The sequence below is a fragment of the Ziziphus jujuba genome, chromosome 9, assembly GCF_031755915.1.
Source record: "Ziziphus jujuba cultivar Dongzao chromosome 9, ASM3175591v1".
NCBI classification, from domain to species: domain Eukaryota; kingdom Viridiplantae; phylum Streptophyta; class Magnoliopsida; order Rosales; family Rhamnaceae; genus Ziziphus; species Ziziphus jujuba.
In genome coordinates this window covers 6,785,195-6,810,399 of record NC_083387.1, presented here as the reverse complement: position 1 = coordinate 6,810,399, position 25,205 = coordinate 6,785,195, and the positions used below count along the sequence as shown (strand labels likewise).

At 35.0% G+C, this 25,205-nt stretch overlaps 1 protein-coding gene and 1 long non-coding RNA gene across 2 annotated transcripts; both read left to right on the top strand.

The window, feature by feature from the left end:
- The first annotated feature begins 6,980 nt into the window (after nt 1-6,980).
- Nucleotides 6,981-7,436, top strand: LOC107426499 (uncharacterized). Its single transcript, XM_016036699.3, has one exon. The coding sequence runs from the start codon at nt 6,981-6,983 to the stop codon at nt 7,434-7,436; it is 456 nt and encodes a 151-aa protein (XP_015892185.2).
- A 16,124-nt stretch (nt 7,437-23,560) lies between these two features.
- On the top strand, nt 23,561-24,447 carry LOC132805439 (uncharacterized). Its single transcript, XR_009640900.1, has 2 exons — nt 23,561-23,775; nt 24,172-24,447. It is a non-coding gene; the product is annotated as an uncharacterized LOC132805439 (long non-coding RNA).
- The last annotated feature ends 758 nt before the right edge of the window (nt 24,448-25,205 follow it).

Sequence of the window (25,205 nt, the reverse complement as noted above, 5' to 3'; positions counted from 1 at the left end):
TCATTATCAATCAATTCAAGACCGTTTTGCTTCAAGAGTCAAATCAGAAAGAAACTTGCTATCAATCATGAATATTCATATTCAGATTATATATACCGATTAAAATTACCATAAACTTTACTAAATACGTAACAGAATGCATATGAGAATGCGAGAGAAGTTTATACGTACTGAACAGTGTTAGAGTTAGTGACCCGAATTTTTGTTGACCCGACCTGAAAAGCTCGCGGTGCGACCCATTTAGTGAAACTAATTTTGGGAAAAATTTGGGGCTCTGTGGTGGAAGCGAAGGTCTCGGGCCGATAGGCCCGAGACCGTAGCTCACCACTGAGCCCGATGGGGGTGCGGGGGCAACGCCCCCGCGGTACGGACCTATTCTTTACCCGAATCTACACTTTTAAGTTTACTCCTCTAAACAACTATCTGTTTTTCACTAACCTCTCACTTTACCCTTTCACCCTTCTTCCTAGACCTCTCACGCCGCTCCTCTCATGCCCTTCACTCAACGGGTCTTACTGTTCAGCTTTCGGTCTCTGGGCAACGGTTGATAAAGCAATTGGCTAACTACGAACAAACAGAGGTAGCTACTAGCAAACTAAAAGGTAGACAAGACTCAGAATAAATCTACAGTATAAAGGTTTAAGAATTAAAAATCAGAATATGAAACAATTATATAAGTATAACACTCTACGGGTGCTAAAAGAAGAAGCAAGCATATAGATCGGAACACTTATGGCTCTGATACCAAGACAGAGGGAACAACAGAGTGTTATATATGAAGAACAGAAGATGGAAGATACAGAGTATGAATATGGATGCGGAAGGAAATGAAAATGACAAAATAAAAGATAGAGGGGGCAAAGCCAGCCAAAGATATGCAATGAAAATAAATAATAATTAAAATAAATTAAAACAAAATAATATTGAAGGCGGTATAACCAGCCAAACAATATATAAAATAAATAAATAATATTAATAATGCAAAAAAATAAGATATGGATGAATGCTTACTTGATTCGAAGAACCAAATGTTACAAGTACTCAAACTGGTTGATTACACAGTTTTATAGAGAAGTAGATTAAGAAAAGAGGAGAAATCTGCCAGAAACTCTCTAAACTCTCTCTAACTTCTACAAAAACTATAAAAAACCTTGATTTACAAATGAAAATGAGGCTCCTTTAAATAGGCAAAGGAGGTCTTGTGAATAGTTGATTGAACAGTGTCCTGTCGGTGAATAGTTGATTGATTGATTGAACAGTGATCTGCTTTCGGCTCCTTTTACTGTTCATGAATAGTGATTGAACAGTAAAGTCTCGTGATTTGTCTGATTTTGAATTTCTGAAAGCAACTTTGTCTGATTTGTCTGATTTTTTGTTTTTTGAACATTTTGTGGTAAATAGCAGCAATGTCTGGATACATTGTTTTGTAGTGAAAAGATGCAAATACATCATTCCATACAAATCTAAATCCATTGTGAATATATAATTTTGTATATTGATTTTCTTTAGCTAAAAAATATTTTTGATTAATGTGTTGGAAGTTAAAATTGTCTCCATACACAGCAGCTCTCCAGTGGCATAACTGCTTGGTGATTGGGCTGGAACATCTTCGTACCTGTTCGTCTTGTCGAAAGTGATTAGTAGCATATTTTGATTTTTCAAAGGTGATTAAGTGTCTTGCTGGTTCCCATCCATGGATCCATTCTGGAGGAGTGGATGTGATATGAACAACAATATATCCTTGATTTTTTAAGGGAGTAGCATGATGCGATATGAAAAGGCAGGTGATGGCCATTTTGATTAATTCGGTACAGTTTTGGGCTTGATTTGTGTGGGTAAATACGAGGGTACCAACTAATCCCCAGTCAAATAGGGTGGCCCAAGTGATTGTTTTATTTTGAAAAATGAAATTGTGGAAGGTTGGAGCATATATGCCAACACGGTAAATACAATAACTGATTTGGTGGGGGCAGCCAACATGATTAAGATGAATATTTTCTGGGTCACATGTAGTACATTGGATATTGGAAGGATGCAAAGCAGCTTCCGAATATACATACATACCACGAGGATAGGTATTAGGTGATTGGATAAATGATCTCAACTTTCTTTTGAACTAGATATACCCCAAAGAGCCTTAATTAATTCCATTTGGAATCAAACCCATTTTGAATCACCAGAAGAAAAATCAGATTTTATTCAAACCCTAAATAACCTTTGCTTTTATTTACAATCAATCAAACAAAAGCCCGATAGTAAATACTATTCCCATTATATCCTATTCACAGGTCCAAACCCTGACCTTTACAAAACATGGTCCCAAATAGCCCATGAAATAGCAGGCCAAATCAATACCCAATACCGAGGCTATTACAGTCTCCATGAAGCCCTTGAAATCACCCATAGAGAAATAGGTCCAAAAGCTTTTATTCACCCTTGGGTCCGAATGGATCCAGAGTTTTCCAAAACTCTCCGATCTGTTCAAAAATCATCTCTAATCAAGCCTCTAGTTCCCAATCAGCCCAGAAAATGCAACATAATCATTCTCGACCAATCACTCTTGTTGTCAACCCACAACACCTCAATAACCAAATTATTCAAGACCCGCTTGACATCCTCAATATAGAACATCCTTTAGAATTCCGAGTTCATGAACTCAAACATAAGAATCAATGTCTTGAACACCAAATCCAAACCCTACTTCATAATAATGCCATCCATCAACTCCATATTAATCACCTCCAAAAAGACCTAGATTATTGGACCAAAAAACATTCACAACCTTTTAATCACAACCAAGCTTCAACCAGCCATTCCCATCAACCCTCCAACATTCTCATTGAAAATCCTTATCCTTTAATCAAAAATTCCACCTTACCTTGGAATCCTGTCCGTATCTTTTTCTATCCTAATCAATGGTTATATCAAGCTGGCTTACCTAGTGATATTATTTCCCGCATTTGGAAAATCAAACGAAAACAATTTTATGATGAATTCAACTTTCTTCAAAAAATGTTACGATTCTTTGTTCAATCACCCAATACCTGTCCTCGTGGTATGTATGTATATACGGAAGCTGCTTTACATCCTTCCAATATCAAATGTACCACATGTGACCCTGAAAATATTCCCCTTAATTATGTTGGTTGTCCACACCAAATCAGTTATGCTATACACCGTGTTGGCCTATACGCCCCAACCTTCCACAATTTTATTTACCAAAATAAAACAATCACTTGGGCCACCCTCTTTGGCTGGGGATTAGTTGGTACCATTATATTCACCCATACAGACCAAGCCCAAAACTGTACTGAACTAATCAAAATGGCCATCACCTGTCTCTTTTTACCTCACCATTCAGCACCATTAAAACAACAAGGATATATTGCTGCTCACATCACATCCACCCCACCTGAATGGATTCATGGATGGGAACCAGCACGCCACCTAATCACTTTTGAAAAATCAAAATATGCTACTAATCATTTCCGCCAGGACGAACAGGTACGAAGATGTTCCAGTCCCATCACAAGACAATTACGCCACTGGAGAGCTGCAGTATATGGAGACAACTTTAATCTCCAACACATTACTCAAAAATATTTTTTAGCAAAAGAAAATCAATATACAAAAATATATTTACATCATGGATTCCGTTATGTATGGAATGATGTATTCACATCCTTTCATTACAAAACAATGTATCCAGACCTTGGTGCTATTTATTATAAAATGGTCAAAAATCAAAGAATCATTAATATAGACAATAATCAAGAATCAGAAGAAGACATTGACATTGATTCAGACAAAGGCGATACTTACCAGTTTGGTGACGAAGAAGATCACAACATCAACAACATGCTGGAAGCCTAAATCAACAGAAGGAATCTTTGACAGTACAAAGTTGCTTTCAAAATTCCACTCACAAAAGCAGATCACGAGACTTTACTGTTCAATCACTATTCATGAACAGTAAAAAGAGCTGAAAGCAGATTACTATGCAATCAACTATTCACCGACAGTTCACTGTTCAATCACTGTTCAATCAACTATTCATCAGCCCTCCTTTGCCTATTTAAAGGAGCCTCATTCCCATTCCAAAACAAGTTTTTTGGGAGGCAGAATAGAGAGAGTTTAGAGAGTTTCTGGCAGAGTTTCTCCTCTTTTCTTTGTTCTTCCATAATCAATTGTAATCAAAATATTTGAGTGTTAGTTTGAGTGTTTTGTAATCAATTGAGATACCAAGTTTGTGGTTCTCTCCATAATCAAGTAAGCATTTGCATTTAATTTGCATATCATTATTTTGAATTATTTATTTTAATCATTTATTTTGTATTGCTTGGCTGGTTCTACCGCCTTCAATATATTCTATATAATTTCATAAATATATTTCTATTTCTATTTAATTGTTCTTGGCTGGCTTTGCCGCCTAATCTATTTACTTCTGTGTTCATTTCCTTCCGCTTAATATACTCTACTATCTATCCTCTCTTTTGGCCCCGGGAGGGGGAAGGATGGGTGTGTAATATCCCAATATCCCACATCGGTTGGAAAGGAAAGACTAGCATGCCTTATAAGCTGTGTGTCTACCTTTCCCTTCAAGACGCGTTTTGAGTATAAACATAATTAGGCACTGAAAAAGATAACCCTATAATTTATTTAGCCCCACCAGTACCCTCGTTTCTTCCAAAACAATTGTGTTTTGTTCAATTTCTAAGATTGTTTTGGTCCGGAATAACTTCCTTAATTAATTAGGTTATAAGTGTTGAATTTATGCTCCAGAAGCAATCTAAACCATTGATCAAGAGTCTTAATTAATAGTGGCCGTTGGATCTCCAAACTAGCTAATAAAGTGACAGAACCCATTAATAGGGTCAAATGTGGCTCATCTGTTATGCCCAAGATAATTAGGAAACCCTGAGAGGCTAGGGTTTAGAGTCTATATATGGCTACTTTTTAAAGAGCCTCCAGAGAGAATATTTTCCAGATACTAAAATAATACCTTGGAGCCTTCTTGTTTCTAATGATTGGGTCTGCCCACACACAGATCCGTCGCGACTAGAATAGCTTGGAAGATTCAGCGAAAAAGGTTAGTAAAATCTATATGAGTAATGACATAATTTATCGCATATTTTATTCAATTGTGAGCAGGCTTCCGCTGTATGTATGATTCCAACAATTGCTATCAGAGCTTAGATTGAATTGGTATGTGATAAATCGAATCCATTGTTTTATTTTTCATGCATATGTGATGTATATTAGATATATGGCACCTAGGGTTCTATTATTCATGTTATTTGTAATTTTTGTATTATGAATGGATGATTTAGTTTTGGCTTCAATCCATGGTAGATTTTTACTTGTATTTTTTTTTGGCATGTAACAAGGAGGCTAATCATAAGATTAGGGTTTCCTCCTTGATTGATTGATTTATTTATTTTTCCTGCAATTTTATTTGAATTTTTATATGTAAATTTGGATTTATTGGAAAAAATATGTAAAAGTATCCGAGAAAACTATATATGTATTGCTGTTCATCACTTTTCTTGCCGATTGAAGCCATGTTTTGACAAACCAAAACTGGAGAAGATGCATGACATGGAGGAGGATCGGTAGGAGGAGGATGGGAGCCGACAGATTCTTCACGCGACCACACGCGCCACTCAAAGTGACTGAGAGTTATATTCACGAGCCATAATTCAGCCAGGACGTTAAGGCGCGTGTGTCGTCGAAATTTGATGATTTTGGTGTTCTGGTTGATCTGGTGGCTATCTTCCTACCTGTAAAATTTCGTGAGGATCCGAGATTTGTGTGGTGGCTGGTGGCGGTTTTGGTGCTTGGGATTAATAGAGGACGTTAAGATTTTATGTTTTTTAGGCTAAAAACCCTAAAAATCAATTCTAATTTGGTCCACACCCCATAGACTTGCAAGATCTGAAGAAAAAAAGAAGTATTGGCCAGATATCAAGTTGGGCTCCTTGGCCCTTTTGGGCTTGTAATTTTCTTTTCTAGGAAACCATGGATTATGACCTATTAATTATTCTATATTTATAATTGTTTAAAATATATGGATATAACATATGATATGTGCTTAACATGCCATTTAGAATAGGTGGTGCTATATAATTGCATCATTTGATATATACATGTGTATGATAATATTTGTTTTATCTAGGTAATATTATTATGGAAAATCCTAATTAATTAATATAAAATATTGAATGAGTGAAGGTTAAAAATTAATTTAATTTGAAACCTATGAGCTCCATTAAGGGTCCAATAATAAAATGGTTGTGTGATGCACCAACGAATAAGCATGACTGGATTTTATTGGATTGAATCTAAAATAATTTCAAAATTTTAATGAAGTTGTACGACCCAACGTTGACAATGCTTAGATATTAAAAATAATTTTGAAATTAAATTAATGGTTATTACATTCAATTTTAGTAACATTAATAATCTTCCCAACGAGGCTCTGTTAGTGTTATTAAAAGCTCAAAGATTATTGAAACAATGGTTGATTTCTAAAATTAATTTTGAATGATGTGTGTTTGTGTTATCTGAGAAGACTCTGCCTAAGGAGGTAGGTTTTTAATGAGTTTTTGACCTACCTCACATTTTCTGGGAGTTGACTTGGTAGGACACTATACATATCGGGTTCAAAAAGTTTTAATTTTTAAATCAATTTTGAGTTGTATATGTTGGTGTTATCTAAGAAGACTCTGTCTAAGGAGGTAGGTTTTTAAAGAGTCTGAGACCCACCTCACCTTTCCTGGGGCTAACTTAGTTGGACATTAAAACATACCATGTTCAAAATTTAATTTATTACAAATGTCTTGCCCAACGTAAGTATTTATAATGGAAATTAAATTATTGTTACAATAAACATTAATAATAAGTAGTTTAAGGGATCTACATATTTGTATGTTTGTTGTGTTAATTACATGTTAATATGTGTGTATTTTAATTTTCAAAAAATGGCATCTTTTAATCGTTTTGCTACAATTTTGAATCAAAAACCATTGGATGGAAATAACTACAACCTATGGAAAACCAATCTCTACATTTTCTTTGACTTTGAGAGAATAAAATTCATTACAACAACTTCGAAACCCCAGGAGCCTGCTGTTAATGCTTCCGAGGAAACTAAGAAGCAATTTGCAGATTGGCAATGGGCGAATATAACAGCTCACTGTTATATTCTAGCCAGCGTTGCAGAATATCTGCAGAAGCAACTTGATAATCTGGAGTGTATATCAGAAATAATTCAAACTCTAGATGGGATGTTTGTTAAAAGTAGCAGTATTGCTAGACAAGCAGTTATAAGGGCACTAATGAACACTCGTATGACTGTAGGAAGTATGCGGAACCATTGTCTAAAAATGATGGTGCATATCAGTACTGCGGAAGTGATGGGGGCTAAGCTGGAATAAGAGATGAAGATATACATAATCTTGGAATCTCTACTAGATAGCTTTAGTCAGTTCAAAATGAACTATAATATGAACAAACTAAAGCTTACTCATGTTGAACTGATGCACGAGCTTGAGAGTGCTGAAAGGTGTCTCGAAAAGCAAGGAAGTACTTATCATGCTGAAAGTTCCTCAAAACCTAAAGGGAAACCTAAGGGTGGAAAGAAGAACAACAAGCAGAAGGGAACAGGTCCAGCTACCAAACCAGCTGCAATGAAGAAGCTGAAAGGCTAGTGCTTCAAGTGCGGACAGAAAGGTCACTGGAAGAAGGATTGCCCTAAATTAGGTATGGATAGTCTAAATGTTGTTGAGGCTTGTTTAGTAGAGAATTACAATGATAAATTGATCATTGATTCAGGATTCACTAATCATGTTTGTTACTCTTTGCAGTGGTTCAAATAAAGCAGTCCAATAAGTAAAGGACAAAGAAGTTTAAAGTTGAGAAACGGGAAATATGTCTCCGTAATAGCAGTAGGACTAGTGGAGCTATGTTTTAATAATAAAACTTTATGTTTATCAGACTATTTATTTGTTTTAGATTTTAAAAGGAATTTGGTTTCTGTTAGTTGTTTAGTTGAACATGGTTTAATAGTACAGTTTAATTCTTCAGTTTCAATAAAGAGTAATAATACTTTTACTTTTTTCGGATTATTGATGAATGGCCTATATTTTTTTAACTCTTTTGTCTTATAGTATAAATGCCATTGAAAATACTGATGATGAGCAACTTCTCTTATCTAAGAAAAGGAAGGTTTCAAATGAAATCTATTTATGGCATTTGCAATTGGGTCATATTAATTCTAGCAGAATTCATGGTTTGATTAAAAATGGAATTTTAAATTCCTTGATCTTTGAACCCATACCAGTATATGAATCATGTTTAGAAGGTAAAATGACAAAGAGGCCTTTTAAGGCCAAAGAAAATTGTGCCACCATACAGCTAGAATTGGTACATACTGATGTATGTGGACCAATGAGCGTTCAAGCTAAAGGCGAGTATGAGTATTTCATCACATTTACTAATGAATACTCATGATATGGTTGTGTTTACCTAATGCGCCATAAGTTTGAAGCTTTTGATAAATTTTGAGAGTATAAAGCTGAGGCAAAAAAGCAATTGGATGTCCATATCAAGCAGCTTCGGTCTGATCGAGGCGGTGAATACTTATCTGGAGAGTTCAAGTCTTACTTGGCTAACGAGGGGATAGTTTCTCAATTATCATATCCGGGAATGCTCCAACAAAATGAAGTCTCTGAAAGGAGAAATAGAACCCTTTTAGATATGGTGAGGTCAATGCTTAGTTATTCATCATTACCTGAATCGTTCTGGGGATATACTTTAGAAACAGCTGTATACATGCTAAACTTGGTTCTATCTAAATTTGTTTCAAAGATACCCCCAGAATTATGGAAAGGGCACAAAAACCAGCTTAAATCATATTCGGATTTGGGGTGCCCCAGCACATGTCTTAGCACAGAAATCTCAAAAATTAGAATATTGTACAGAAATGTGTATATTTATTGGCTACCCCAAGGGAACGAGAGGTGGAATATTTTTTTAAGGAGCAATCACCAAAAACTCCTGAAGAGAAAAAACTCATGAGTAAGAAACCTTATGCTTCGCCTGTTGGTAGTCTCATGTATGCCACGCTATGTACCACGCCAGATATCTGCTATGCAGTGGGAGTAGTAAGCCGATACCAATCAGATCCTGAATTAGAGCACTGAACTACAGTGAAGCATATACTCAAGTATTTAAAAAGAACGAGGGATTATATGTTGGTGTATTTCAGTGGGAGTTTTGAAACACTTGGTTATACGGACTCTGATTTTCAAAGGGATATTGATTCTAGTAAATAAACATCAGGATATGTGTTTACTCTAAATGGAGGAGCCATTTGTTGGAGAAGTGTTAAACAAACTTGTCTTGCTGACTCTACAACTAAAGCTGAATATGTGGCTGCATCTGAAGCTGCAAAGGAAGCGGTATGGCTCAAGAAATTCCTTTTGGATTTTCATGTGATACTACGTGTAGATCAGCCGATTACCCTTTACTGTGATAACAGTGGGGCCGTAGCACAGTCCAAAGAACCTAGGTCTCACAAAAAGCAGAAACACATATTAAAAAAATAACACTTGATCCGTGATTTTCATTGATAGAGAAGATACAGTGGTTACTAAAATAGCATCCGAGGAGAACCTAGCAGACCCTTTTACTAAGACTCTTCCTAAACGAGTGTTTGAGAAGCATGTAAATTGTATGGGTCTTAAAAGGATCCCAGGCTTACTTTAGAATAAGTGAGAGTTGGTTACATTTATGCTTTAGGAGCAAGACTAATTGTAATATCATTTTCTGATTTAATAGTATGAATTTTTTAAATTCTTATGCACACTTTGTTTACGTATAAGGTCTAGATTAATTATGTAGTATATGAACATATGGATAAGTTCATAGAAAACATGATCATAGGTTCTCATAATTAATGAATTGTCTTACAGTTGTTAAATAAAGTTGGACACTTTATTTAGACTGCAATATTTTATGAAATAATCTGTCTTGATTATTATAAAATATTGGAATGATTTATAGTCATTCTGAGAGGATCATGAGAGATTTAATTAAAGATAAATTTATATAAAAAAAATTAAATTTCAGGCAATATTGGATATGTTATTTTTCTTAATCCTAAGTATATTGTAAATAGGAAATTAAGTGACTATGCTTCTTTGAGTTATCAATAAATGAGGTCTATTATGAACGATCAATATCTTGAGAATTTGGGAATTATGGTTCATTTGATTACCAAGTATTTATGAAATATACAACATGGAATTTGTATGAAATATCCACTTGACATGTTTTAGTACTTGGATATTAAAAGTCACTGGCCAGTGCATCGGATCCGTTAGAGAAACTGATAAGTTAAGAGAATAAATAATTAATTGATGCACAGAAATTATTATCAATTAATTATTGGTATTTTACAAAGAAAAATACATTTAATATATACATTATTAATTTTGAAGTTCACATCTTGGCTTTTAGTGGAGTAGCACCGGATAAGATCACGGTCCTAAATTTGCTCCTAAACAAGTGGGAGATTATTGGATTTATGCTCCAAAAGCAATCTAAACCATTGATCAAGAGCCTTAATTAATAGTGACCGTTGGATTCCTAAACTAGCTAATAAAGTGACAGAGCCCATTAATAGAGACAAGTGTTGCCCATCTGTTGGGCCCAAGGTAATTAGGAAACCTTGAGAGGTTAGAGTTTGGAGTCTATATATAGATTACTTTCTAAAGAGCCTACAGAGGGAATATTTTTCAGATATTAAAATAATACCTTGGAGCCTTCTTGTTTCTGGTGAGTAAGTGTGCCCACACACAGATCCTTCGCGACTAGAATAGTTTGGAAGATTCAGCGAAAAAGGTTAATAAAATATATATGGGTAATGACATAATTTATCGCATATTTTATTCAATTGTGATCAGGTTTCCGCTGGATGTATGATTCCAATAATAAAAACTATGTTTAATTTAATAAATCCAAAAATTCAACCGAATTGTTCATTTTGTTTACAATGCCATGATTGTTTCCTTAAGAACCAAAAAAAAAAAAATCCATCAGTTTCTCTATTATTTGAAGATGAAATTTTTATGCTTACAGGGAAAGAGCAAAGGTATAATATATTATATTTCAGATTATGTACAATTTGTGCTGGAAAGGAAATTCATAGTTGTGAATTTAAATTATATATACTTGTGCAATGATGATTTTTACATTTTCTTGGTGGCTTATAATTCTGACAAATAATTTACTTGTAGTTAAATGCTGCTCCAAGAATAGGCAAGGAAAAGCTAGTATTTGCCCAGATCAAATTCTAGTTTCTCGGGAAACAAACAGGGCATTTAACTTATTAACCCAAAAAAAGGGGCATTTTAACTAGCAGGTCTACAGCTACTAGAGACCTTGTTAATACTGATCTGCTTAGCCAACCTATAATAATATATGCCTCCATAAACAGAGGACATATATACTTCTTGACCAAAAGTTGTATAAACTAATTCCATAGACTGTGACTAACAAGTTACAAGAACTTTGTTCAAAAACAAAAAAAACAAAAAAACAGTGGGTTGTGTTTAAGATGTTGCATTTTTTAGACTTTAGCTAGATGCATCAAGTTAATAGATACTTTTTCATTTCATAGGATAATTTCAATAGGACTTGTTTAATATATTTTGCTACTTTCTATATATAACTATGACTTCACTCATTTATTTTTTTTCTATTAATTAAAAGATAAAATATTATGTTAGTGTTATTGCTGGTGGCTTTATTTTTTAAATAAATAAAAAATCATTAATTAAAGCGTGAAATTTATTAGCCAAGTTCAGTGTGATTATGCATTACTATTTGTAATATTTGTTTGCTAATTATCAAAAATAATTGTCTTAACTCATTTACTTCTCATTTTGAAAATAAACAAATACAAGAGTCTTTGCCGTGGTACTGTACAGTAAACAAAAGATAATTCTTGGATAGATGTAAAAATATTCAATAAAATTGTATTTTATTGTTTAACATTTACATAAAAAGTGATCTTGACTCCCAAATCTATTATTTAGTTTAAAAAATTAAATAAAAAAAAGAGCGGTTAATTTTTTTTTTTTAAAGGTTGAAAATAATTAGAAATGCTCTTATCAATATAAATGCAAAGTAGTGGTTGAAATATAAATTACATTTATTATGAAAAATATTGAAATACAGTTGTTTTATCTGTATATTATTATTATGTTGCTCTCTAATGAGTCAATTTACTTTTTTATTTTGATATTTTAGAATAAATAGTAAGTTAAAGTTTACTTTTTTATTAGGGTTTTTTCGATAAATAGCCACCATACAACTCCACTTTAGAAAAATAGCAAATTTTTTTATTTTTTTAAAAACTAACCAATATTTTACCCGTTTGGACTAAAGTACCCTTATCTATATTTTTTTTTTTTGTTCTTTTCTCTATCAAAAGGCCTTTTTGGTTTCGGTTTTGTTTTTTTTACTTTCCCTTTGAAAACGTTTGAAAACGCAGCTAGGGCATTTCAAAAATTACCATCCCGACCACCATTTTCACCGACATTCGTCTCCCATTCGCCAGCATCGTCCTCGTCCATTGTTGTGTCGGCAAGAGTCGTTCGATTGAGAGCTACCAGAGACAGAGGAGACACACAAAAGGCAACGCCTTCCATACTGTTTGTCGCCGTAATCGTCCTCGCACCACTATAGTGCCGTTCGCCGTCATCGTCCTCCCACCAGGGGCTAGCCGTTGCCATAGCTGCAAGGTAACCTTTCTCTGAAAGCACCAGTGCTTCCAACAACTTTAACATTTTTTTTCTTCTTCTTGTTTGCTTAAAATCTTTCAAGTACACAGAAAGTGTGTCATAGCTCACTATTGTTTGCATTCCGAGTCAAATAGCAGAGCATTCTTTTTGGGTGCGTGCAGCTTCCCCCACTGTCCTCAGCTTTCATATAATTTTCCAAAACAGAAAGAGAAATAGAAATAGAGAGAGAGAGAGTTAGGGCATAATTTCATATTTCTATCATACAAAGAGTCCATTATATATGCCAAACGCACCCTCTGAAATCATATTTCCTAAGGTCCGAGAAAAAAAATAACAGATATAGGAGATAATTCATCATGTCTACTTGTCTGATTTACCACATAAATTGTTTTGACCTAGTTTTGGTGTACAGAACATTATACATATAGTTTGTATGATTATTTGAAGATTTTTTTGTACCAATTGAGATATAATGCATGCTTTTGCCCTGTTCCTGATAACTCAGTATCAAGATGAAGAAGAAAATTACCTTTGTTGGTAAAAGAATAATAGATCCCTTATATAAATTTTTTTGTGTCTTGGCATAAAACTTGGTACTCAAATTTACTTAACCAATCTATGCTTGCGTGATTTTTTAGCACTGACATTTTTTGTCGAAGGGTTATTTTATTTTACTTGGACACAGCTATTCTCAGTTCTTCAATTCTTGTTTTGTTTTTCCCTGGTTCCTTTGTCTCTGCATTTATTCAGTGGACTAAATCTGCATTGTATGTGCATACAGGTCCCATTTGGGACCCATTCATGCATTCTGGAGGGTTTCAATGCCAATTGCTGGAAATGTAGTTTGGGGTCTATGATTTGACTGGAAAACTATCTTGATTGTTGTTACCATCGATTTATGTGAAATTGAGATTTTTCCTTTTTTGAAATCCTATGTGAAAGTGAGGTTGATGATTATGATTTTAAAGACAGTGCTTATCTTATAAATATTCGTTCTTTTTATTAGCATGGATCACTGTATGTGCTGACCAGATTACATATTTCCACTTTATTAGCTTATTAACTACCATTATTTGAGCATGCAACACAAATAAGTGTTCCTATTACTTGAACAATTTTGGTTGATTTGTGTTGAGAATTTGAACTTCAATCAAATTAGTTATGATCATTGTTGCAGTCAAGTTTTGATGGAGTCTCTCATTTCTAAGTTCATTGTACATGTCATGGTTTTTAAAGGTGTAGAAGCTAGATGATATTTTGAAAATCAATCTCCTTTCACTTTCAAGTTTAAGAGAAGAAACAAAATTATTGCTTACATTTTGTTGGTACAAATCAATATCACTCTTTGTTGGCTTCTCTATCCGATGGGAACCTTGCATGTGGTTTTAGATGGGTGTTTGGTGAGATGTCATTGTTGAGTTTTGAAGCTTTTTAAGTGTGGATTTCTTGCATTTCAGCTTGAACAGATTTGGCAAGTAAACTTCTCTTCCTCTTTTATCTTCTGATGATGAAACTAGTTTTCTAGTCAAATTTTATGAGGTGTGGAGTTTAATTTTTTTATTTTTATTTTTTGGGTAGAAATAACATGAACATCTAGAGCAATTAGTCCATGCCATATACGTGTGCTTTAAACCTGCATTACTAAATTAAAGCCTTGTTTTCAGTTCTTAGGCTATGTGCTCAGTTCTTTATTGTGAAGCTGTAATTATAACAATATTTGTTTTCATGGACAATGTGATGCCATGAGAGGGAGCCTTCAGTCTCAACCACCCCAAATCAGTTTATCAAGTAATTTTTTATTCCAATGGTTAACTATGGAAGTCTGCGTTACTATTTGGTTACAGGACATTGCCCGCTAAAGGATAGAACCAAGTGTCACTAAATGGTTAATTTGAATCATAGGATTTATCACAAATTGAAATCGCATACCACATCTCATGCAATGATGGGCTAATATCTTTACTGATATGGAGTGTTTTGACTTGAGTGAATTGATTAGGCAACCAGAACAGAGATTTTAACTGGAGTGTTAGTTGTTTTTCTTGGTTTTCATGTTAAGATCTGGCTTATGACTGGTTAGACATACCTAATTGTATGGATTATATTTGTTTAAAAGGGTTTATGCTTCTTGTGGTTTTTTTCTGTTGGTGGAAAATTTTCAAATTTCTCATATGCTCTTGTTCATATGCACATCTTACACATATAATATGCTAAATTTGATTGCTGCATGGTTACTAATATTGATTTTCTATTTCTTTCAGCATTGGAGGGGCAACTGATGGACTGAGCAGAAAATTGAAGCACAAAATTTGTGATCGTGGAGTTACAAGTGCAAGCTGATAAAATTACACATACACTCACAGAGATAGATAAAGAGAGAGAGAGATATATAAATAGATAGAGAAGCATTGGTGGTGGTTTGTCCCCCATTAATGTAAGTTGCTTCTCTGTACAACATAGAAAATATTTTGCAAACTAATTTCGCTTTAATGTAACGAACTTATCTGAAAACCTTTAGTTGTGCTGTATTGAATGAGTTTTACCATTTTGAACCTTGTCATTATGCGCTATGCTTATAATATTGTGTTATTTGGTGTGACAGAAATGTTTGTGTTGCATGGTTAGAATGTGAAATGTGAAATTAAAACTATTGTGAAGTTGTGTTTTTGTTTGAATTTAATGGGAGGTTTGAATGTGAAACCATAATATATCTATAGGTTATCCTTACGAAGCAATGTATAATGTACACTACTAATGTATAATGTTTATGCGCTGGTTTGAAAATCCCGTTAGGTGTATGTTATTTTGGTTCTGGAAAATTTTCCACCCCGAGGAAAATATTTTCTCTTTTTTTCCTCCTGGCGAGAATTTTTTTACTCCTGGAGGAAAAAATTTCCTCCAGGCGGAAAATGTTTTCCTCCTGGAGGAAATTTTTTCCTCCAGGCAAATTTCCTCCAGAGGAAAACATCTTCCTCCTGGAGGAAATTTTTTACTCCAGGCGGAAAACCTTTTCCTCCTGGAGGAAATGTTTTCCTCCAGGCGGAAACCTTTTCCTCCAGGCGGAAAATTTTTTCCTCCAGGCGGAAAAATTGTCCTTCAGGCTTTTCTCGTGTCGGAAAAAACGTTTCCTCCATCTGTTATGTTTTGTTGTATTTGATTTGCAGATAAATGGATTCAGATTACCAATGAAGGTTTTGGGCCTCGGAGATATCGAGGGCAAAGGTTAATTGTAGATCGAACTTCTGGAAAGCCGTGTCGGATATTAAGTTCAAGCTAACTCCAGCCCAAATAAAGAAGTTTGAGGATAGCTGTTTTGGCCACTTTTTGAAGGCCAACGAGATACAATTTAGTGGCCACATCGTCAACAGCATGCTGTATAGGCAGTGTGTTTGCGACGACAAGGACTCTATGGTATTCAATTTTGGAGGGCGTGGTGCTAGATTTACACAGAGAGACTTCACCATAATTATAGGTCTACGGTTTGGTTACGAACCCAATAGGCAGGTTAACATCTCTACTCGTATTAGTGACACATATTTTGTCGGAAAGCGAAAGGTCACTAATTCGGAGATAACCGAAGCTTTCATGACTGCACAGTGTCAAGACAATGATGAAGCCGACGATGATAGATTGAAGTTGGCTTTATTATATTTCCTAGAGACGGTTCTTCTAGGCAAAGAAAGCATGGCCACCGCACCTCATAATCACTTGGAGATGGTGGACGATTTAGAGTACTTCAATAACTATCCATGGGGTACTTTATCGTATACTACCACCATTAGATCGTTGAAGAGTGCTTTTGAGCATAGAGAGTCCATGGCTTTAAACAAGTCAAAGAGTTATAGTCTTTGTGGGTTTCCTTTGGCTTTCATGGTAAGTTTGTTACACTATTATTTAAAGTTTGTTACACTTGTATTTATGGTGTGTATTTCGTTACTTATTCATTACTAATTAATTGTTTGACAGATTTGGGGTTTTGAGACAATTCCTTCGTTGGGTCAAGCATTCGGAAAGAAGTTACCGGACATGGCATTCCCTCGAATTCTTAATTGGCATTTTTCATAAGTGTCAAGATTTGAGAAGGCCACTGAACTCTTCGATCATCGTGATGTAAGTCTATGAATTCTTCCACTTATATGTACAAATATATATATATATAAATATACATTCCAACATAATAATATTATTTATACACTTTTGCAGTATTTGTACGAATATTAGTATTACTTGCTAATCACTTGATTATAATCCCTTTTGTCTTTTGCAGTATCCCGTTCATGGCTTAATGAATGTGACTGAAGTTGAGCATGCATATATCGGCAACTTGGCATTGGATGTACATCATGACAATACTCCATACAATGTTGCACCTGCTGTTCGAGACAAGCCACCACAGGCAAGTCATGATGAAAAAGATGAAGGTATTCCACTTACAAGAAGTGGAATAAGTAAGAAACGGAAAGAAGCGTCTGTGGAAATTATGGGAAAAGGAGGGAGGCGGCGAATGGGACATAAGTCGACAGACCAGCCTTCTTCATCGACTACAGGAGTTGCTGCTCATGTTCATGTTGAACCATCGACTCCATCCCAACCTCCAACAACTCCATCCCAACCTTTAACGACTCCATCCCATGATGAGGTTTGAATAAATTGTATGAATGTTTATCTTTTTTTCATTATTGCAAGTATTAATAATTATTATTTCTTTTAGGTACCTTTGAGAGAGAGATTAACAATCCTTCAAGGCGAAGTGGCTAGTGTACGGCAAGACGTTAAGGATTTACGAATCGCCATGCTTAGAGAGTTTGCAAGTTTGGACACCAAGCTTGATAAGTTAATGAAGCACCAAGGAGTGGGAGTTAGTGCTGACGGGTTGGAAGATGGGATGGACGTTGAAGGGGATGAAAATAAAGAAGAGTATGGTCCCGATGCGACCCCCGTTGATAGACAGTCACAGCCATATGTTGTAGACGATGCAGGACCAAGTGTTACGATTATCGAGAAAGTGTCTCCATCAAAGTTTCTTGCCGGGAGACGTGCAAGAAAGGTAGCAGCTGCTAAGCAAAACATAGATATTGGGAGGAGGGATAGGAAGGCGGCAGCAGCTATTACAACTCCTTATAGTGTCGGAGGCTTGCGGAAAAAACTACAGCGCACTTTACCTGGTGCATCTTCTACTTTGAAGTTCGACCCATACAAACCAGTACCTACGCGACTTGTAAAACATTTTGACAAATTTATGAAGTCTGGTTGGGCAGCAAAGGTTGATATGAACATTTTGACTGCTGGTAAAGACTTTTTCCAGTTGCTTATAAACAGTGAGAAGTGGCTGAATCACGATGTAAGTATCAAGATTTTTATTTTATAATTTGATAAATTCCATAGATAGTTGTTCAACTGCATGGATGTAATTTAAAATTAACTCGTCTTTCAACGCAGCATATGGAAGTCCTGCCTTACCTATTTTGTGTACGTGCCAATCAATTTCCTGATATTTTTTATCCTAGTTTTGAGGTGCTAGATGGAGGATTTTGGGTAAGTAACGGCCAGGTGTCCTATATGTGGCTATTGTGATTTTAGATAACTAATAAATTATTTTGTTGTAGGTATACATTGAGCAATGTCATGGAAAGTTCATCGACAATCCATCTAAGTTCCAATTCTCATACGCAATGCAAGAATATGTGCTGGGGATTCGAATGAAGGAGTCCAAGCCATGGAAATACGTAAATCATGTAATATATACATGTCCAAATTGTGTAATGTTAACTATTCATTTATTCATGTGCCTTCCTTTATTTATTGTGCTAACTGAAATTCTGTAATGTATTGACAGTTGTTGATTCCACTAAACAAGCGCAACATACATTGGGTGGTAGGGCACGTGGACTTGAAAGAGCATCACATGACTGTATATGATTCAGATAAGGCTGGTAACCGATACAAGGGACAAATTTATTTCCAGAAATTATGCATAATGTTACCTTATTTACTGCGGTTTGCATCCTTTTATGAGCAGCGGCCAGATCTTGTAGACTCCATTGACGAGTTTACATGTGAATTGGCACAAAATACCCCTCAGCAAAGTAATGGGTAAAACCCCTTAATACTTACATGTTTGTTGAATAAATATTAACTATTGAATATGGTTCTAATAATACTAATATATGTTATAATAATTGTTTGTTTTTGTAGTGGTGACTGTGGCATATTTACACTCAAGACCATCGAATTTTTACATACTAGATTACCATTGACATTCACACAAGATAACATGGAGTTTTTTAGAAAGAAGTATGCATATGAGGCTTACAACAAAGAACTTAGCATATGAGCTGCGTGGTGATGCTTTTTTCTTTCCTGTTGTCATGTTTATAGATGCATATTATTTATTATATTTGACTTTTAATTGTAAATATAATGGTGGCTTATAATGTTCATTTAACAAAGATAACAATGTGGTATTGATGTAAGGACAAGTAATTGACCTTATAGGAAATGTGCCATGTTTATTTATTAGAATTCCGTTATGCACAAACGCCTTAAGAGCTCAATTGCAAATTTTAAAAAATTTTCCGCTTGTCGGAAATATTTCCTATAGGCGGAAAAATTTTCCTACTGGAGGAAAAATAGAGGAAAAGCGTTCCTCCAGTCGGAAATCCCATATGAAGAAAAATTGAAGCCTCTGGATAAATTTCCGCCAGGTGGAAAAATTTTCCTCCAAGCGGAAATAGTTTTCCTCCTGTTGGAAAACATTTCCTCCAAGTGGAAATCGTTGAATAATTTTTACTCCTATTAGAAACTAATTTCCTCCACTTGGAAAATCAATTTCTAATAGATTATATAAGTTAATAGTAGGGTAAAAAAAATTGGGAGTGGAGACAAATATTATATAAGATGAAGATGGAATTAACAAAAAATGTAGTGACATTTAAAATCAATAACCATTTTAAATAAAAGAAAAATTGATATATGTTTGTTTTTATTTTCAAAATCATTTGGACATTTCATAAAATGATATGTAAACTAAAGATTGAAAATCAATTTCAGAAAGCCTCTTTTCATTTAGGATTAAATTCAAAAAAAAAAAAAAAAGATTGCTAATAAATCTTCCACCGTGGAGTAGAAAATATTATATCCAATATATGAAATAATTATCAAAACATATTAAACCATAACACTAAATTAAAACTTTCTAATTTGAAGCATAAGACAATGGATTCGTACATCTCTGCCTATAATGTCCAACACCACCGCATCGGCTACATCTACGTCCAATAACATCTTCACCTTCGGATGGTATGCGTTGCATCCTCGGTCTACCGGCTCGCCTACGTGTCCATCTTGGTGGAAGAACAATGCGACTTGCCACGTCATCCGGGACATGCCACTGTTTTTCATCTAACAAAGGATAAATGGACTCAGCATAAGCTGCACGATATGCATCCGCGGTGTAGTAATGAGAACACATGCCATAAGGAGCAATTTTTCGGTCTCTGCAAGCGGCAATACAATGATCACAAGGATATTGATCAAGATCGAAGACTTTGCATGAGCATGTTTTTGATTGGAGATTAACTGTACCCCTCAAACTCCCACCTTCCACAAGAAATTCATGCATATTAATGGTTTTCACACGTAGTCCGATGGACTCCAAATTTCGTAGTTTGAGTTGCTCTTCCATTTGGTCAGTCACAGGCTTTGTCAATTTTGCACCTGCAGTACGTCGCTCATAAAACCACCTTTGCAGTAAATTCCGTATGTGCTCTATTAATGCTACTATTGGCATCTCTCTAGCATCTAGCAGAATGCCATTCAAGCTTTCTGCAATATTGGTGGTCATGATAGTGTACCTTCTACATGGACAAAAAGAACGTGCCCACCTTGTAGGGTCACATGATCGAATGTACTGGGCAGCCCTACTGTTTTTTGCCTCAATTTGCCCCATATAAAACTCAAAATCTTCAACCAAATATGCACTAGCTGCGAGCATGAAACATTGTATTATTGATTCATCTTTCGCATGTCCATTTGCTTTAATATTTCTGCTTATATGGTACGTGCACAGCGCATGGTATGCATTGGGAAAAACTTTGCGTAATGCCCTTTCAATAGCAGGGTGTCTATCACTCACAAACACCAAATCTGGAAAATCTCCGATGGCATCCTTCAGGTTTTGGAAAAACCATGTATATGCTTGCTCGTTCTCTCCATCTCCAATGCCGAAAGCCAAAGAATATATTTGGTTATTGCCATCCATGCCCGATGCAATATACATGTACCCTTTGTATTTCCCTTTCAATGTAGTTGCATCAACAGCCAATACGGGTCTTATGTGGGATTTAAATCCCCTAATGCTTGCTCCAATTGCCATAAAGAAATATACAAAATTGTTATTATCGTCTGTTTTGATACGTGTAACAGTCCCAGGGTTCTTCGACACTAACTCATAACAGTAGGCAGGTAACTTAGCAAAATTCTCCTCTGGAGATCCCCTAACACTATTAAGTGCATACTCTTTACCTCTCCATGCTTTGTTGTAGCTTATATTCACCCCATATTTCTGCAAAAAATCATATTAAATTTCTTTGGGTTTGTAAACACGTGCAATACCTTCATATTTAGATTTGATACATTGCCCGATAACCCGGCTACTGGCTTGCTTGTGTTCTCGATGCACGATATCTAACGAGCAACTGTGTACATTATCAAAAATTCTCACAACAAATATTTCTCCATTTTTAAATATGGTTGCACGTAGTCGCCATTTACAAGTATTTTCCAAGCATACAACCTCATACCGTTGTGTAGTTGACCGTGTCACCTTGAACTCCTTATTTTCTCGCATGCAATAGATACTCAGTTTATTCTGTAGGTCACGTTTGTTGCGAAATAATTGTCCAACTACTATGCTCTCACAGCCAGTGAACTTTGACGAAAATATGGCCATAGAACCACTTCTGTTGCTCGATGATATGTGGTCACTTGTAGCACGATGAACCCTAACATCATCAACTCCTTCATTGTTCATTTCAGGATGCATATCATTATCATTGTCCGGCAACTCATGATCAAAATCTACATCTTTATGACCAACATCATCCCCTGCTGCATTGTAATTCTCATCATGATCAATATGATGCAACTGCTCATACTCCTCGTCGTTAGGAAACCGTTCAGCATAGTCACCTCCAACATCAACTCCTTCGTGAATGTTAAATGATGTCCAGGCCCCACGAACATCAACTTGATCTCTAAACTGAGTTTCTTGAACCATAATTTCCTGAGATGTAGCCTGAATAGGTTCAGTACCGACAGCTTGTGGTAGACGAGCGCCAATTGGAGGACAAGAAAAAGAATGAAGATTACTCCCACTATCCGAAGCAAATGTTGTTTGATGAACATTTCTACATACATGTTCAACTTTTGAAATCACCTCAACATACAATGGAGGCCGCATCATTGTCATCCCTCCATTCCTCACTTCTTAAAAAAAGCATTTCACATCCCTATCACATCGTATTTCTGTAGGATCCAACTTTTCTGCACATCGTCCATATATCCATTTTAGCTTTAGCAAATATTCATTTCGATCTATCTCAATAGAATTGAAAATCTCATCCTCTAACTCTGATTTTGTGCATCTCTTGCCGACGGAAACCATTATATTTTTACCATTTCGATATTCCCAATCACCACTATCATTTTGTACCAATGTTCCATTGTATAAAACCGCAATTACAATGTCATCATCTTCCATTTTACTACAAAATTAAATGAATAACGTTAAACTAAATCAATAAATATATAAATTTTGAATAATACTAAACAAACATATTAACTGTATTAAAAAAGTTGATTCTGTTTTTTTTTTTTGGGCCAAATATAGCTTTTTCCTACTGGCGAAAAATTGGCAGAAAATGGCGGAAAACTGGCGGAAAATTGGCGGAAATTTTGCAAAAAATGACAAACTGGAGGAAATTGGCGGAAATTCATCTTTTTCGCCAAATTTCCTCCGTTTTTACTGTTTTTCGCGATTTTTCAGTTTTACACAAAATTTCTCCCATTTTCAAACCATATGCCACCTAAGTATCTTTAAAATCACATATAACATCTCATAAATTAATTTCTTGCATACCCATATCAAATAAAAAGCTTAAAAAACCCTAAACTAATAAAACTTACAAGAAAAAAAAGAAAGAGAAAAAACAAAAAAAACACATATTTCCTTACTTTCATCTAATAAGAAAAAAGATAAAATTTTTACCTGATTTTAGTTTGAGATATGAAAAAATACAAAAAAATGAGAGTGAGAGGCGATGAGATGCAAAGAGATTAGAGAAACCCCACGAACGGCTATGTAGAAATCCCACCCCCACGAACGGCTGTGTAGAGGAAGAAAGGAAAAGGTGTAAAAAAAACCTTTTGCATAATTTTCAATTTTATCAAGAGTATTTTTGTTCCAAAATGGTTAGTTTTTTAAAAAAAAAATTTTTTACTATTTTTCTAAAATAAAATTGTAAGGTGGCTATTTATCCAAAAAACCCTTTTTATTATCAGCCTTCTAAAAACCAAAAGACCAGTTCATAAAACCGGCCACTTTTATGTTAGAAAGAGCCCATTTGGGCCCAGTTTTAATGAACAAGGAAAGCAATGTCTTGTCGTCCTGGACCTGGACCCCTTGACGACTAGCCGTATTCAACCCGACGCCGTTTTCACTTGCTCTCGATTTTATGTTCTATTACAAATTTCACTCGAAACTATTACTGGATATTTATATTTTATGCAAAAAAAGAATTTGGAAAAAAACACCGAAAAGAGAGCTTGAAATTTTATGCTTGGAGTTCGTCTTGCACAGATTCATCCTCCGTTTCACCATTTCATGGCTTCACTGTCAAGTACGACCCACCCATTCCCGCCATCGGTACGGTCACAATGTACACCTAGTTGGCAATCAGCTCTCAAGGTCTGTCAATTTTCCTTTTTTCTTTTTTTCAGATAATACAAAGATTTATGAAACAGAGGAAGAAAAAATAGTTTTTAAAAATTAAAAGAAAAAAAAACTGATTGGCATGGAAAATTTAGGAGCGTAAAAATATAGAAGTTGGGTAAAAGTGAGTAGGTAGGATAAGTGATAAATGAGAAGTTTGAGTCTGAGGGAAAGTTCTAATTTTGAGAACTTTTTTCTTGGAAATTATGGAGCAAAATTTCTAACATCTGAATTTATATTTTATAATGCTTATTTATTGCTTCTGCTACTTTTTTTTTTCTTTTTTTTGGCAGTTTGTTTGTTTTAATCATTGATTGGGTACAAAAATATAAATTCTTTTTAGTGGCCAAATATTAATTTCTTTTTCAGCAGAATGTCCTTCTTATGGTGTTGGCAAAATATTAATTATTTGCCAGCAGATAGTACAAAGGCTGTTCTAGGATTCTTCTGGTTGCTAGCAGATGGTACAAAGGCTGTTCTAGGATTCTTCTGATTGGTCCTCTAACATGTAAATAGGCTTAACATTGTAAACTAAATTTCGTACAAAAATTCAGTAGTTAGGACTATTTTTGATGTGGTTATAAATCTATGAATATATTCAATTGAATTGGTCAATAAGTTTCACTGATTGACCTGCCTTAATTTTAATTTGCGTGTCGAAATGGGAGCTAATTGTTGGTTTTAATTTGATAAAATGAATCACATGAATTAACTACAAAGTTGGCTTTGCATGAGATTCATCATTTTCGTGATCTACATTTCCATGTTAATTATTTCTATAAGGTCCTAGGTTTGGGAGAAAGAACAATTCCATCATTTTCTTTCTGGATAAGTTTCCATTAAATAACTCTTTCTCACTTAATTTCTTATGCATGTATAATTAATTATTGTAAGACATATGGTTTCTGAAATTTGCGTGGGAAGGGAAATGATGCAGACATGTAAAGTTCAAAATATGCTACAAGAGAAGAAAATTTGATACTTACAAGAAATTAAAAAGATATGATCTTTCACACTATGTATGGTTCTTGCGGGAAAGTAGTTTATGAACATGAAATGATGTATGCTATCATCTGTCGGTTATGAGTTGAATTTACATTAGAAGTCAGCACTCAGCAGTATTCAGTATGATTGGCATTAGTTTGATGGAAGACCTGGAAATAATTCTTTTGCCTGCTAATGAAGAATTACCTATTTACATCCAAATCTTTGTCTTCAACTTTTTTGGCTTTGGAAAGTAGTCTGCTAGAACTGAGTCCCGCAGCTAGAGATAAGTCCTCACCCCACCTGTGGTGTTTTTCCTTCAAATCACAGTTTTCACCGCTAACTTTTCCTTCAGGTGCTACCCCAGCATATGAATTTGTACCAACTTCATCTTTTCCATCTAAATTTGTACCCACCAGCAC